Source organism: Gekko japonicus, unplaced genomic scaffold (assembly GCF_001447785.1).
Source record: "Gekko japonicus isolate JY-2015 unplaced genomic scaffold, Gekko_japonicus_V1.1 scaffold2656, whole genome shotgun sequence".
In the NCBI taxonomy this organism is placed as follows: domain Eukaryota; kingdom Metazoa; phylum Chordata; class Lepidosauria; order Squamata; family Gekkonidae; genus Gekko; species Gekko japonicus.
In genome coordinates this window covers 178130-194738 of record NW_015162032.1, presented here as the reverse complement: position 1 = coordinate 194738, position 16609 = coordinate 178130, and the positions used below count along the sequence as shown (strand labels likewise).

The 16609-nt window shown below is 47.4% G+C and overlaps 1 protein-coding gene across 1 annotated transcript in view; it reads right to left on the bottom strand.

Annotated features, from left to right (window-relative positions):
- Positions 1 to 16609, bottom strand: part of CCKAR (cholecystokinin A receptor) — a 62308-nt gene that overhangs the window by 9858 nt on the left and 35841 nt on the right. Inside the window, exon 4 of the mRNA XM_015405558.1 lies at positions 7815 to 8067. Coding sequence (XP_015261044.1) covers positions 7815 to 8067 — 253 coding nt within the window. The remainder of the gene's footprint in view (positions 1 to 7814; positions 8068 to 16609) is intronic.

The window sequence follows — 16609 nt, the reverse complement described above, 5'->3', positions numbered from 1 at the left end:
GACGCTGCTGCTCGAGGGATCAGCAGTGTGTGAAGCGGAGCCGGGAGCGGAGCGATGAGCAGTTGCCGGAGAGCTGGGATGTGAAGTTGCGCGGTTCCCGGAGAGGTCTCGGCATCAGGCTCGGTGCGGTACTCGTGTTGGCGTCCGGGTCTTGTTCATGGGGTCGTAGATCCCACCTTCGTCGCCAGTGAAAAGTACTCAGAACGTGGAGTGATTCAGCAAGAGTGATTCAGCAAGAGTACTTATTTAGATCAGGAACAAGACAAAGGAAACCCGCTCACAGGCCGGTTTATATGCGTTCAGAAAGCCCGCCACCAAGTACACCTAAACACACCCCCTACTCCCGATAGGCTATTTACAATAACCGGGCGACCATTGGTCTCCTGGCTGGGAAGCTAGCCCTTTGATTGGGCCGGCTAGGATCCTTCGGATCCTTTGTCTATCGACTGAAGCTACAGATGAATTGTGCCTGGCCAGCCCGGGCAAGTCCGGGCATGTCAGGCTGATGCATTACACGTGGAAGGGCGGCAGTACATTACAGAAACTGTGCAAAAATTGCTGCCGTTTATATCACAAAAGTCTCTATTTCCATGTAATGCCGAAAGTCCATTTGTTTTTTTCAGACATACAACCAAAGAAGTCTTCACAAGGTAATGATGACGAAACTCTCCGGATTAACAATTTCCGTTTCGTAGCGCCTTCATCAAAGATCAACAACACCTTTCATAAAAATACAACAATAATTAATTCCACTAAATTTACATGCAAAGGCAATGTACCTATAGTGTTCAATAAACAATGTATACATACAAAGATGTCATTCCTTATTTTTCAAAGAGCAATCCTTCCATTCTCAAAATATACAGTTTGTAAAAGGGAGGAAAAGCATACTATCAGTCACAATATAACAAAATCATTGCTACATACTAACATAGCAAGTTAACAAAAGGATCTTACCTAATCCATGCCATGGAATAAATTCTAATACATGTTTTCACAAAGCAGGCAAGCTAATCATAACAACCTTACCAGGTGTTCTCACTAGAAACACTTATATAACACTTCCAGACTACCATTTAAAGATACTTACACTCTCTCATAAGAAATTATCTACACAATTTAAGTTTTTCATTTCACATGGTTCAGATAATAAGATGATACATACACAGACAATCCTAAAACTACATTCATTTTGCAAACCTACTAAAGGTTGATTGTCTAAGTAGGTTTGCTCTTTAAAAATAAGGAATGACATCCTTGTATGTATAAATTATTTATTGAACACTATAGGCACATTGCCTTTGCATGTAAATGTGGTGGAATTAATTATTGTTGTATTTTTATGAAAGGTGTTGTTGATCTTTGATGAAGGCGCTACGACACGGAAATTGTTAATCCGGAGAGTTTCGTCATCAATACCTTGTGAAGACTTCTTTGGTTGTATGTCTGAAAAAAACAAATGGACTTTCGGCATTACATGGAAATATAGACTTTTGTGATATAAACGGCAGCAATTTTTGCAACAGTTTCCTTTCTGTGTTTTGCTTTACCGTACTGTGGACTGTGACCTTCTTGCTTTTCTCTCTCAACCCCTCCCTCCCTCTGTGATTCTGCAAAAGGGAAGGGAGGGGGAAATCCAGACCCACACAGGCAAGGCTGACACATTTGGGAGCAGGGAATCCCCTAGTCCTTTATATTTACCGTTTCCTTCTTATGCTCTCTCTGTTTTGTCCTCTTTGGAAAGAAAACAGAACGGGGAGGGAACATCAGTCTAAACAGTGAGAAGTGAAAACAGGGGGAGGGCAGTGGGCAGCACTTAAATACCCACAGAAACAATTCTACTTTAGAAAGGATTAGTGATCCGAAAGCAGATGAGAACAAATAATCGCAGCAAAAGGAGTTTTGGTAGCTGCGGGGCAACAGTGTGCTGGAAGCGGTCTGAATGCAGATTCCTGTAAAGCAAAGGCAGAAACAAGGAAAAGCCCCAACACAAACTGGATGTGAAGGCGGGAGGGGATGCAGAGTGGAAGAACAGGATGCGCTCAGAACCCTTGTTCCCGGCACCCCTTCCCTCATTCATTAGCCTTGCTATTCTCTCCCCACTCCCAACGTCTCATTGCCTGTTCCCGCTATCCAAATGGTGCATGTGAGCTCTGTGGGGTCAGAGGTGTGCAGTGGAAATGCCCTGCGCGTTGACCCTACACTGGGAATAATACATTTCGGTCCTGAAAGAAGCAGAAAGGTGCTTCTGTGGCTGTTCTCTTGCTTTCTTCTTTTTGAATTCACTAGTTAGGAACGCTTCTGGAAGCATTCAGAGATCAAGGCATCCTGTTAAAAAGAAAAAGAAAAAGAAGAAGAAGAGATTGGATTTATACCCCATGGCCCTTCACTACCCAAAGGTGTCTCAGAGCGGCTGACAAACTCCTTTCCCTTCCCCTCCCCACAACAGACACCCTGTGAGGTAGGTGGGGCTGAGAGAGCTCGGACAGAAACTGCTCTTTTTCAAGGACAGCTCTTGTCAGAACTATGGTATGCCCAAGGTCATCCAGCAGCTGCAAGCGGAGGAGTGGGCAATCAAACCTGGTTCTCCCAGATTAGAGTCCGCACACCTAACCACTATACCAAACTGGCTCATGGAGAGTAAGTTGTTATAACTAAATATAGCAAATGAAATGATGCTTGCCCTGGGGAAACAGGAACTGAGTAATTTGATAAAATGTCATTTGAAGTATCTAGACTACAGAAGCATGACCGCTAGAGCTCGGAGAGTGCGTTCTACTTTTGCTATTGGTATTCCCCTTCTGATTAAATGTCAAGATATTTTGTTCTGCTGACAACCCCAAGGTGGAGAAGGGCATTTATGTCAGCATGGCTGAACGCGTTGCCATCTGCAGCTTTAATGGGAAGATAGCAAGGCATGCCATTGTCCGATAGATTATGTAACTGCAGTTCAGATCAAATAGACTCTATTGACCATATTGTATTAGATTGTCCTGTATTTTCAGATTTAAGGTCAAACTTAATTCTCCCATTGCTTGGAGCTGGCTTTGACTCCCCCGGATGAGAAAAGAAGAAGAAGAAGATATTGGATTTATACCCCGCCCTTCACTTGGAGTCCCAGAGCGGCTTACAAACTCCTTTCCTTTCCCCTCCCCACAACAGACACCCTGTGAGGTGGGTGGGGCTGAGAGAACTCTGACACAAACTGCTCTTTTTCAAGGACAGCTGTGCCAGAGCTTGTGACTGACCCAAGGTCACATCAGCAGGTGCAAGTGGAGGAGTGGGGAATCAAACCCAGTTCTCCCAGATTAGAGTCCACGCACTTAACCACTACACCAAATTGGATGGATTATTATGAAGTAGAAAACTGAGCTACTGTACAGGTAGCCAAATATCTGGCAGCCATTTATAGTGTGGCGTATTTAACGAGCCACCTGACCGGTTTGTTTTACCTGATTGAATGCTCCTGTTCATAACAACGGTCAAGGGAACAGTCATTGGATGGTTTGGACGGGAACGGCCCGGGAACAAAATGGAGGAGGCAGTGGGCAAGCCAATGTCCTGCGTTGGCACCCTTGGCCAGACTTGAGCTAAATACCTGCCAGGCTACCAGATATGGTGGGGTTTGGATCTGTTTGTTCATGGCTGCCAGCAGCTCTCTAGGGCAGAGGCCCGCTGGGAATTTCCCCCATAAATGGCCAGTCTGTCCCTGTTTCAGGAGCTCTGGCCATGAGAAGTAGAAAAATCTATTAGGAACGCAATCTGTCCCTATTTTTCTTGTGAAGGCAAAAACTAAATAGACTTCAACTAATGCTGCCGTCAGCTACAAAGAGTGAGTTTCTTTTTTTTAAAAAGGGAGAGATTTCAGGGAAAAGCTGGAATGGGACCAGCGCTTGTTATTCTTCCGGGAATCAATAAAGGTAAGGCGCATGTGTGTCAATATGAAGTCTAGAGTTATTCTTTACAACAAAGTCTCCAACAGGCTTTGAGGCATAAAAGCCTGTGCTACAAGAAGTTTGCTAATCTTTAAGGCGGGGCCCCCAACCTTTCTGAACTGGCAGGCACCTTTGGAATCCTGGCCAGGGGAATTGGTGTAGCCCCCCCCCCCCGACTGATGCCGGATGAGGTAAAGGTAAAAGGTAAAGGTTCCCTTGCTCGAAAGCCAGTCGAGTCCGACTCTAGGGTTGCGGTGCTCATCTCCGTTTCAAAGCCGAAGAGCCAGCGCTGCCCGAAGACGTTTCCGTGGTCATGTGGCCGGCATGACTAAACACGGAACGCTGTTACCTTCCCACCGAAGTGGTACCTATTTATCTTCTTGCAATTTCTTGCTTTTGAACTGCTAGGTTGGCAGGAGCTGGAGCCAGAGACGGGAGCTCGCTCCGTCATGCGGCAACTCAGGTCTCGAACTGCTGAACTACCGACCTTCCACAGCCTGCAGTTCAGCGTCTTAACCACTTGATGCCGGATGAGGAGCCAACCACAAAATGTCTGGGAGTTAGGTTATGCTCTTCAAGATGTCAGGCAGACGCTCTCTTTAACAGGATGCCTTTTGAAATTGACATATTGTTTTACAATATTTCCTTGCAGACACGCAGCTTACCTTCGGTCATGCTGTGAGCATCCTTGCGCTGTAGAATCTTAGAATCACAGAGTTGGAAGGGGCCACGCAGGCCATCGCGTCCAGTCCCCCTGCTCAATGCAGGATCAGCCTAGAGCAGTGATGGCGAACCTTTTAGAGACCGAGTGCCCAAACTGCGACCCAGAACCCACTTATTGATCACAAAGTGCCAACACGGCCATTTAACCTGAATACTGAGGTTTTACTTTAGAAAAAACAACTCATACATTAACCTAAGATGATCCAAACAAAGTAAGGAAAGCAATCCCAAATGCTTTCATTGACTTAAAATTATTTGGCAGAGGATTCGACACTTTAATGATGGTCTGGGCCTGGGTTGCCCACAGAGAGGGCTCTGAGTGCCACCTCTGGCACCCCTGCCATAGGTTCGCCACCACTGGCCTAGAGCATCCCTGACAAGGGTTTGTCCAGACGCTGCTTCAAGACTGCCAGGGAGGCGGAGCTCACCACCTCCCGAGGCAGCTGATGCCACTGTTGCACAACTCTGACTGTAAAAACAGTTGTCCTAATATCCAGCTGGTGCCTTCCCGCCATTAATTTAAACCCATTCTTGCAAGTCCTCTCCTTCGCTGCCCACAGGAACAGCTCCCTGCCCTCCTCTAAGTGACAGCCTTTCAAAGACTTCAAGAGAGCCATTGTGTCCCCCCTCAGCCTCCTCTTCTCCAGACTGAACATTCCACAGTCCCTCAGCCTTTCCTCATAGGGCTGGGTCTCCAGACCCCCGATCATCCTCGTGGTGGCAGCTGCAGACAACGCAAAAAGATCTGGAAACTCTATGGTTTTATGTGACGTCACTTCCGGGTTTCTCCTGGAAGTGACATTATCCTGTGTGTGACCCTGGCATTAAAACAAAATTGGCCCATTGCCACTTGGTGTAGGGGTAAGAAATGAGGGGTATCCGAAGGAGATCTCCCACCCCAAGGGAATACCTGGCACCCCTAGTCAGAGCATTACTCCATCACGGTCAGGATTATCTACTGTGACTGGGAGCGGCTCTCGAGGGTCCCTGCAAAAGGTTTTTTAAAAAAACATGATCCTTGTCCCTGGAGATGCTGGATGACGTTGGGCAAGCCATAGTTCTGTCAGAGATGTTCTTGAAAAAGAGCAGCTTCTGTCAAGAGCTCTCTCAGCCCCGCCTACCTCACAGGGAGGTTGTGGGGAGGGGAAGGAGTTTGTAAACCGCGCTGAGACTCCCTTGGGTAGTGAAGGGCGGGGTATAAATCCCATCTCTTCTCTTCCTCCTCTTCTCCTAAGATGCGTTTGTCATTCCCATATTGACATGAGATAATGTTTGGGAGAAATAATAAAGGACTCTAGTGGCCATAAGGCATTAATGACTCGTTTCTACCTTAACAATCAGGCAACATTTGGAAAGGGAGTGGGGGAAAGGCCCTTTGGGTCCAGGGAGGCTATTATTAGCAATCATGACATGACCGGCTGTACTAGAGCTCCCTGGCCGAGGCTTTAACAAGACGCGTGAGTGTTTTGTTGGATTGCTTGCACTGAAGAATGTTGCAACCATCGAGGCATAAAAAGTGTCCCCGTACAACGGCTGCTTCCTTTTGTTTGCATCTGTCGTCTGTTCTTTCTGAGCCTCTTTGAACCTCGTGGTGAATCTTAATTTTCAAGGTGCAAACTGACATGCCATTTTATTGATAGCCACATCAGCATCTTTGGGCACCATTCATGCTGTCCTCTGCGTGCTGCACACCGGAGAAGGGATCTCCATCAGGCTCAGCGCAGCTCTGCTCCTTTCGCCTGCAGCGCTCTTCCACTTGTTATGTATTGAGCCTCAGCCTTTCCTCAAGCTGTGCCTCGAATGAGCTGAGCTTGCTTCTCTAGGGGTGCGTTCTGACGGCTCTTTAGATCCGAGTGACGCACGGGTGCCTCATGGATTTAAATGTCATGTCTAGACATCAACATCTGGGAAACGTCCGTCTTCCGTGAGCATCCCGTTTTGCCGCGCTTTGGAGCCGTACTAAAAAGACACTACTTTAAATGTAGCATTTTTTGTTCCGACGGGCCACTCACGGACTTTCCACCGTCTGATCGTTCCAGCGCTCAACTAAAAATGGTGCCCGTTCGGGATGGTCTGACGTCAGACCATCCCGAACGAGTGCCATTTTTGAAAAATCTTCAATAAATAAAAAGAAGGCTGAATTCGATTTTAGTGCAGAAGGGGGGCGGGAACCTGGATTTAAAAGGTTGAATTCCACAGTGTCATTTTTGTCACTCGTTGGTCCCTGTTGCTTCAGGGTTCCCCCCCCCCAATGTGTTTTGCTGTCTGTAGTAGTCCCAGAGGGAGCAAAACACATCTGGAAAAGGGGTAGGGTTGCCAAGTGTATCTTCGCCGGGAGCGGGGGGCTCCCAGCTGGCGTCTTGCGTGCGCAAAGTGCGCAAGGCGCGCACGCACATCACTCGAAAGTGACGGGAGGATGCCAGGCACGCTGGGGGTGGGGCCACTGCCATACAAGGGAAAACCATAGACTTCTGGGTGACGCGCACGTCAGGGTGGAGTTCCCCCCGGGGTCCGATCAGGCGCGCCGGGGAACGGGTCTCTGGGGCGGGGGATTCCCCGCCCTCCAGGGGGTCTTGGGATCCCTAAAAGGGGGGGGGGGATGACCCAAAGCAATAGGGACAAACATGACAAGTGGAAGTGCTTGGAGGACACCGTGGTGAAGACTGTGGTGAACATGGATTAAAAGGAGTGTGTAGAAAGGGCCTGTGTGAAATGGCAAAGTCTACTTGCAAACGGTCGCTGGAGTGGATTGAAACCGCATTATTTAGTGTTTGTGAAAGCGCCTGTGACTGTGAAAGAGCCAGTTTGGTGTAGTGGTTAAGTGTGCGGACTCTAATCTGGGAGAACTGGGTTTGATCCCCTACTCCTCCACTTGCACCTGCTGATGTGACCTTGGGTCAATCACAAGCTCTGTCAGAGCTGTCCTTGAAAAAGAGCAGTTTGTGTCAGAGTTCTCTCAGCCCCACCCACCTCACAGGGTGTCTGTTGTGGGGAGGGGAAGGGAAAGGAGTTTGTAAGCCGTTCTGAGACACCTTTGGGTAGTGAAGGACCATGGGGTATAAATCCAATCTCTTCTTCTTCTTCTTGCCACTGAATTCCACTACCCAACGAACACCCTTTTTTAAAAAAAACAGTTCACCTCTTACCCCTCCTTACCAAGACTGCTTCATCACTTTGCTTGGCCAGAGGAAGCGACACATGTTCGCAGTGCTGTTCTGGAGCGGCACTAGATTGCTGTAAATCGGGTACGGCGTCATGATGGTGAAGGAGAGGCACCAGGTCATGGCGATCACCTTCAGGGCGTGTGATTTCGTCTGCCAGACTCGGGACTGCAGTGGCTTGCAGATGGCGCTGTACCTCTCTAGTGAGATGGCCACCAGGTTGAAGGTGGAGACACTGACGGAAATGCCTGGGTCGAGAGGGAGAGGAGAGCAAAGAGAATAAAGGAGGGTTGTCTCTTGTTTTAGCCAGTCGCTGGATTGAGGGGGTGGCAAAAATGAAAACAGTGGCCACAAGAGGCCAGGTGGGGGCAGCCAGACTCTCCCCTCCCTACCCCATGGGGGGACACTCCCTCTACCCCGCTCACTTGCAGACCTCTTCTGTCCCCAGACACAAGAGGTACTTTGTGTGGCTTGCGATGGGACTCAGTGGGTTGGGAAAGCATCTTGCAGTGGGAAAAGCTCCTTAGAGAGCCAATGTGGTGTATGTTGTAAAATAGTCAAAAGTGTTTAATACTTAGACTATCAATGGATCTTGCTCTATTGGAAAGAAGAGATTTCTTTGCTTTTAAAAAACCTTTATTTCTAAGGGTAAAAGGTATACGGGATTACTACAAATAAACATAACACTAACAGCTACATTTTCTAAGCGGCCTATAGTCAACACTAGCACACAGATAATGGAGAACCTCTCCTTCTTCTTGACCCCTAGAAAGGAAATCACCTGAAACAAATGACCAATCTGTATCACAGTAGAAAGCTACTTTTCCCCGGGCTAATTCCCCATTGGCTCAGTGCCAGGTATCCCTTCCAGGTCCGTCTAAACAATAGCAATACTAGGCAAACAAGTTAACCCTATAATGACTGAATTGTCAGACCTGGTAAACACATACATGTCCAACAGTGTAGGGATTTGTCACGGCTCAGGTGGGCTGTCACCTGCCGCTGCCACCACTCTGAATTTAGGATCCCTTGAGAAGGCCCAGAGCACCCTCCCAAGACCTTCAGACCTCCCTCGTTTGGCCGAATAACAGGCGTGAGGACCAGGCAGAGTAAACCGCAAGGAAAAGGTTTATTTTTACAGGAGGTCAGCCCAATACAGGAAACAAACAAGGTGCAAGAACAATAGCAATAAGGGGGTGAAAAGAAAAGAAACCAAATGCCCCCAATGGATCTAAACTTACTGTCCCTAGCTCACTGTCTCAAGTGGGCCTCAGTCTGCTCACCCTTCCCTCAGGATGAGGGTCTCTTCCCTGCAGCAGCCTTCCTTCTGGCTCTGCTCTCTTGGAAGAAAGTAAAGCTCTTCTTAGGTAAAGGTAAAGGTTCCCTTGCTCGAAAGCCAGTCGAATCCAACTCTAGGGTTGCGGTGCTCATCTCCGTTTCAAAGCCGAAGAGCCAGCGCTGTCCGAAGACGTTTCCGTGGTCATGTGGCCGGCATGACTAAACACCAAGGCTCACGGAACGCTGCTACCTTCCCACCGAAGTGGTACCTATTTATTTACTTGCAATTTCTTGCTTTCGAACTGCTAGGTTGGCGGGAGCTGGAACTAGAGACAGGAGCTCACCCCGTCTTGCGGCACCCGGGGCTTGAACTGCTGAACTACTGACCTTCCAAAGCCTGCAGTTCAGCGTCTTAACCACTTGAGCCACCGCAGCTCCATTCTTCTTCTGTACCAGCTCTTTTATTGGAAATCCCCTTTCTCTGTGATTGGCTAAAATTGGCACCAAAACCTCTCAGGGACTTTTGGGAGTTGTAGGCCTGGCCTCCTTCCACTGCTACTCCGGCTCACTGAGCCTGTTAGGCCTTGCTTGCACAGCCCAGATCATGACAGGCTTAGTGTCAGTATAAGATCTAGGAGACCCAGGTTCGAATCCCCACCCTGCCATGGAAGCCTGCTGTGTGACCTTGGGCCAGTCACACTCTCTCAGCCTAACCTACCTCACAGGGTTGCTGTGAGGATAAAATGGAGGAGAGGGGAACAGCATGAGCCACTTTGCCCTTTTGGGGAGAAAGGCGGGATGTAAATAAAATACATTGTGCTGGAAGAAAGAACCAACGTTAGCAGAAGAGATCCACGGGACTCAGTCCAGTAACTCTGTGTAGGCATGACTTCCAGGGCAAAAGCCTATCGTATCAATTCTACTTTTCTCCATAATGGGGACCCAAAGTGGCCCAGAGTATGCATCTCCTCTCCCTACTATCCTCACAGCCGTAACCCTGGGAGGCAGCTTAGGCTTAATCCGCATTTGCATTTTTAAGTCAGTTTTGAAGAGGAAGAGGAAGAGATTGGATTTATACCCGGCCCTTCACTTGGAGTCTCAGAGCGGCTTACAAACTCCTCTCCCTTCCCCTCCCCACAACAGACACCCTGTGAGGTGGGTGGGACTGAGAGAACTCTGACACAAACTGCTCTTTTTCAAGGACAGCTGTGCCAGAGCTTGTGACTGACCCAAGGTCACATCAGCAGGTGCAAGTGGAGGAGTGGGGAATCAAACCCGGTCCTCCCAGATTAGAGTCCGCACACTTAACCACTACACCATACAGAGCAGTTTTGTGCTGCTCTGACACCGTCTTTCTCTATGCTTGTTTGAATGTTGTTTGGAGAAGATTCTTTTAAAGCAGTGGGGAGGTGCAATGACAGTGGGGCCGCCACAAGAAGGTGACAAACATATGTGGACTGTTGAGGTGTAAAAATGAAACCAAATGTAGACAGCTTTTTTGAAGATGGAGTCAGAAGGCTGGGACACCGGTGGGAAAGACGAATGCTGATTTGACCTCAGTGCCTGGTGTCAGCCTCTTGGACAAAGTTACTCTCAACTACACTCGCTGAAGGTGATTTGTTTATTGAAGAATAAAGATGTTCCAAGCTAAGAACGTTGTTGAGTCAGAACTGATATTCTGGCGTGAAAGCCCTCAATTATACCTGGTTCAAACATAGCCCCCTCCAATCACACTGACCTCTCTCACCCCCCCCCCCCGCCTGTAAATCATCCCTTTGTTATCTCAGCTAAGGTGGCAAGCAGGGAGGCAGACCCAGGCCATCTGGCCGGCATCCCTGGGAAAGGACAGTATCGTCAGGAAGTTACACGAGATGCCTTGCCCTACAATAAAGCCATTCTCACTCGCACACATTCACACTCCCCCCTCCCTTGGAATTTCCCCAAATCCATGGCAAACGAGTCAGCGAGGTTGATGCCTAGCTAGCCCAAGGTCACCCCACAAGCTTCCATGGCAGAGTGGGGATATGACCCCAGGAGGTCTCCCAGGATCCTGGCTCAACCCTCTGTCTGTTACGCCACACTGGCTGTTGCTGGCAGCTGAGTAATATTTGCCCTGTCCCTTTATGGACTTATGGAAGTGCAGAGGATGGTGAGGAGAGGGCTCCAGAATGGTCTCTCTCTCAGGCTCTAGTTTCTTGTTGAATTGCCTTGGAGCAGATTCGAATACAGGCCACCATATGCTTAATTTGCCCTATTGTGGGACACAGTAGATTTATAATTATTAATTAATGAATGAAATGCATACCGAACCTTTCTGCCCTCATCAGGGCCAGGAAGACGGCTAGCAGATTAAAAGCATACGAGATGAAAACACATTTTTGGAACCATTAAAACCAAACAAAGCCACATTATTCAAACAATGAAAACACACACACACACAATCAGGGCTCTTTGTGTAGAAAAGCCCCAGCAGGAACTCATTAGCATAACAGGCCACACCCAACAGCAGGAACTCAGTAGCGTATTGGGCCACACCCCTGACAGCACAGCTCATTAGCACATTAGGCCGCACCCCCATGTTACCAGAAGTGTGGTCATTCAGCCACACCCACCTTTTGCTTGTTATTCTGTTTACCTTGTTTGTTGCCAAAACCCAGGGCCTTTTTTTGTAGCAGGAACTCCTTTGCATGTTAGGCCACACACCCCTCATGTAGCCAATCCTAATGAATTTCTGCTGTTGGGTGTGGCCTATTATGCTAATGAGTTCCTGCTGGGCGTGGCCAACACGGGAGCCAGCTGGAACTCCATTCCTGTGCGTTTCTGCCCATAAATAACCCTGCACACAATACATTAAAACATGCATACGTAAAAACAATGTTTTTTTTAAAAAAAAAAAGCAGGACGAGGGGATTGTTGAGGGAACACCAGATGAAAAAAAGAAGTCTTCACTTGGTGGCAGAAGACGACAGCAGAAGGGGACGGACGACAAGTCTCCCTGGGGCAGGAGTTCCAGAGTTTTGAGGCCACCGCTGAGAAGGCCCTCCCTGGGCGGCCATCTGCCTAATCGCAGAAGATAGGGGGAGCACCTGAAGCAAGCCTTGAAAGATGACAGTAGCAGTGAGGAGTAGGTGGTACTTTGTGTATGCTGATCCCAAACCTCCATGTTTTGGAGGCAACCTTTCTCCCTCATGGATCACTGCCTTGACATGGCGAGGGGACTTGCGTGGTTCGATGAGGCTGTGGGCTATGCCGTGGAGTGCCACCCAGGACGGACAGGCCACAGCAGAGAACTCAGACCAAGCGTGATCCACTTGGAAGGAAATGGCAACCCACTCCAGCATCTTTGCCAAGAAAACCCCATGGACAGTAACAAAAGGCTAAAAGATATGATGCCAGAAGATGAGCCCCTCAGGTCGGAAGGTGTCCAATATGCTACTGGGGAAGAGCAGAGGGCAAGTACAAGTAACCCCAGAAAAAGAGTGTAGTGGCTGGGCCAGAGCCGAAAGGATGCTCAGTTGTGGATGGCGAAAGGAAAGTCCAATGCTGCAAACAACAATACTGCATAGGAACCTGGAATGTAAGATCTATGAATCAGGGTAAACTTGACATGGTCAAAAATGAGATGGCAAGACGGAACATCGACATCTTGGGAATCAGTGAACTAAAGTGGACAGGAATGGGCACATGCAGCTGCTGGTGTGACCTTGGGTCAGTCACAAGTTCTCTCAGAGCTGTTCTCTCAAGAGCAGTCCTCGAAAGAGCTCTCCCGCCTACCTCACAGGGTGTTTGTTGTGGGGATGGGAAGGGAGATGGTAACCCACTCTGAGACTCTGAGTGAAGGATGGGGTATAAATCCAATCTCTTCTCTTCTTCTTCTTCAAATAATAAAAATAAATGAAGCAAAGCAAGTGTCTAGCTACACTAAGCAGTTCCACTGCATTAGTGGGTCGTTGATTCATTTTACTCATTTAATGTGGTAGTTACCAGAAAGCAGAAAAAACAAAATCCAGAAATTATAGAGGTTATTTTTTTATTTTGGATATTTGCATTCTGCATTTCTGTTCAAGAATCCTCAAAGCATCTTACCATTTTTTAAAGTGACATCAAAGAAACCTTTGAACTGATAACAGACTATGTTTTCAACGGCATATATATATATATACACACACATACATATATATATATACACATACATACACACACACACACACATACATACAGGGGTCATTTCGTAGAAAAGAGGTGCAAGAGTTCATTAGCATAACTTATTGACTTCTGGTTTATGGAGCAGTGATGGCGGACGTTCTCCGCGAACCGTGGGAGAATGATCTGCACACCAGCGGCTTGGAAGTGTGCCACCTCAAGTGACACCCCCACGGAGCCTTTGTGATAGGCTCCAAGCCAGAGGGCTTTTGATGGGTAGCCTCTTCGATGGCATAACGCCGGAGAATTGAGGCTCCCCTCCGCCCTGACGGTCCAGAAGCTTTGTGGCCTCCGGGCACAAGCTGGTTTGATTAGGACAAACGTCGGAGATCGAGAGGAATGGCGTTTAAAGTGAGCGAGGTCAGAGAAACTGACCGACAATGAACGTGTGTTCAGAATAAACTGGATTGTTGTAAAAGCGGATTCCCCCCCCCCCTGGTAAAAGCAGACCGCGAAGAGGCACGCCTCTTATGTGCATGAACTTATAAACGATATGAAGGGGGAGAGGGGAGGAAACACAATGAGTGTGTTTTGTGAGACTTACTTGATTACTGATCATCGTGGGGCGATTTTTCGAGCCAGAGAGAAGCAGTAGAAACTGTAAACAAATCGGAGAAAATGGCGGCCCAGCAAAGAAAGCTGAAAATGAAACCACCGGGCAGCCAGAGCCCAAAACCGGAAGAGGGAGCAGATGTCATTAAAATGCTAGCGGACATGCTTAAGCCGGTTATGGAACAACTTGATGGTATTAACTAGCAATTGACTGTGATGAATAAGAACTTTGCATCTCAGCAGCTCCAGCTGAAAGAAACGGAGAAGAAAGTGGAGCAGGAAACTCAGAAAATTAAAGAGATAGACACCACAAGTAAGAAATTGAAGAAAAGAATGGGAGAAGTTGAAACAAAGCAAAACTTTCAAGAAAGTCGTTTACTACAACTACAGATGGAAAAAGCTAACATGATTCTCAGGTTCCAGGGAGTTCCTGAAGCAGAGAAGGAGGACCTGAGGAGATTGCTCAGCGAGATCATCGCTCCAACAATAGGCTTAACAGCGGATGAGCTGGTAAAAGAAATGGAGATGGCCTATAGGGCATACTCCAATTATATTTTAAAAAATAGCCTGCCTGGAGAAATCATGGTCAGATTCTCAAGAAGCAGAAACAAAAAGGGAAAAAAACTGAACCTAACAATAGAATCCAGAACCAAACAAAGGTTAGTGAAGAAGAGGGCCAATATTAAAACCTATCTAATAAAAGTGGGAAAAGATACATTCAATAAGGACCGTAAAATTTCCTTCTTTGATTGTGTTGCCACACTGCTTTTTATTTGTGAATACTGTGGCAACACAATCAAAGAAGGACATTTTTGGACCACAAGTCTACTTTATAATCACTGGGCTGGTGATAGCACTTTAAAGGCCTTATGTGCATATTGACCCTGTGCCTGGTGATTCTATTTTTGAACAATTTACTTGATGGTCCCTATTGAATTTATACTTTGTATATATTCTTGATTGTGTGTATGTGAATATATGTATTAGCCATTTTGCCACATATATATGACCTCTGAGGAAGGCCTATTTGGCCGAAACGCGTAAGGTCAAGCTTTTAAGCCCTTGGTATTGTAATGTTTTATATATAATTGTTGTAAATGGGCCCCTGTATATGTTTTAAAATTTGTTATTAATAAATACATGTATTTTTTTCTACTTTTATTAGATAGGTTTTAAAATTGGCCCTCTTCTTCACTAACCTTTGTTTGGTTCCAGATTCTCAAGAAGACCAGAGATGCTATCTTAAAAGCGACATCAGCAACTCCACTGAAAATGGGAAATATAATCATCAAAACCCTAAAAGATATTCCATTTGATATCCGACAAAAGAGGAAAAATTATAAGGATTTAATTTCTTTTCTTCAAGCCAATGGAATTTTGTATAGGTGGGCGATTCCGGAGGGTGTCATCTTTAAGATCAACGATAAAAGAGAGAAGATAGACTTCACTTTCAAAGCTAAAGAATTTTTGCGCCACCAGTTGGGAACGGAGGAAGAGTCCAAGGAGGAGGAAACGAAATCTAGTGACTCTGCCACCTCAGGAACGGAGGAGGACTCTGCTGCAGAAATGGGAGCAGGTGCTGCCAGAGTTGTATATGACTTTAGAGACAGAAAGCCGAAGTAAAGGCAGAAGGACTTCGAAAATAGCCTTTTGAAGCGAAGAAAAGATTATCAGAAAGCTCATAACAACTAACAAATTAACATATAAACATTGAAGCTGAGATAAACAAGAACTCTACAAGTACATTGTGATACTAACACTTATAGTATTAACACTTACACTAACAGGGATAAGATCTCCTCCTCTTGGGGTTTTAGTATAGTGTGGTTATCTATTCTATGCACGCCTGGCTTAGCCCCTACCCTCCCCCCACCCCTCGCAGCTTCTCCCGCCCCCCAACAAGCTGGGCGGATGGCAGAACCTTTACCAGGACCCCGCCCTTCACTTCTCCCGCCGCCCAGCAATCCGGGCAGACGGGAAAAGCTCGCACAGGTGCCCCCCCACTCTGCTTCGCCCACCCCATGCCTCCCCCCGTCTTCCTTCCTTTCTCTCTTTCTCTCCTCCCCACTTTCTCTCTCTCTCACTCACTCTGTTTGCCTGCTCTCTTTCTTTCTCTCCCCTTCTTCCCTCCCTTCTTCCCTTCCTTCCTCCCACTCTCTCTCAATCTCTCTTTCTACCCTTCTTTCTTCCTTCCTTGCTTTCATTCTTTCTCCCTTCCTTCCTTCCTACTTCCCTTCCTATCATACCCCCCCCCTCTGTCTCTGTCTCCCCCCTCTTTCTCTCTCTCTCTCTGTCTCCCCCCTTTTTCTCTCCCCCCCTCTAACTCTGTCTCTCTCTACCTCCACTTCTCACTTCCTCCCTTCCTTCTTTCCACCCGCCCTTCCTTCCTATCTAGGGCTCGTTGACTAATGCCATAACGGGCTTTGCTCACTAGTGTATATATATCGTTGTGAAAATAAATACAACGGCCTCTAGAAAGAGGCTCTGGGTGGGTGCCCCGGCCTTGGACACTCAATGTCAATTTGCCGTGGTGACCTCAGCAAGGTATAATGACACTGAGTCCACCATTTTCTCCAGACGAACTGATCTCTGCTACCTAAAGAACAGTTGTAATTTTGAGTGATCTCCAGCCCTCACCTGGAGATTGGCAACGATGGTTCCCCAGAAGGGAATGGTTGGTTTGGAGGGTGGAGTCTATGGCTTTGTACCTGTCCGAGGTCCCACGCCTCCTGAAACCTCACCCTCTCCAGGCTCCAT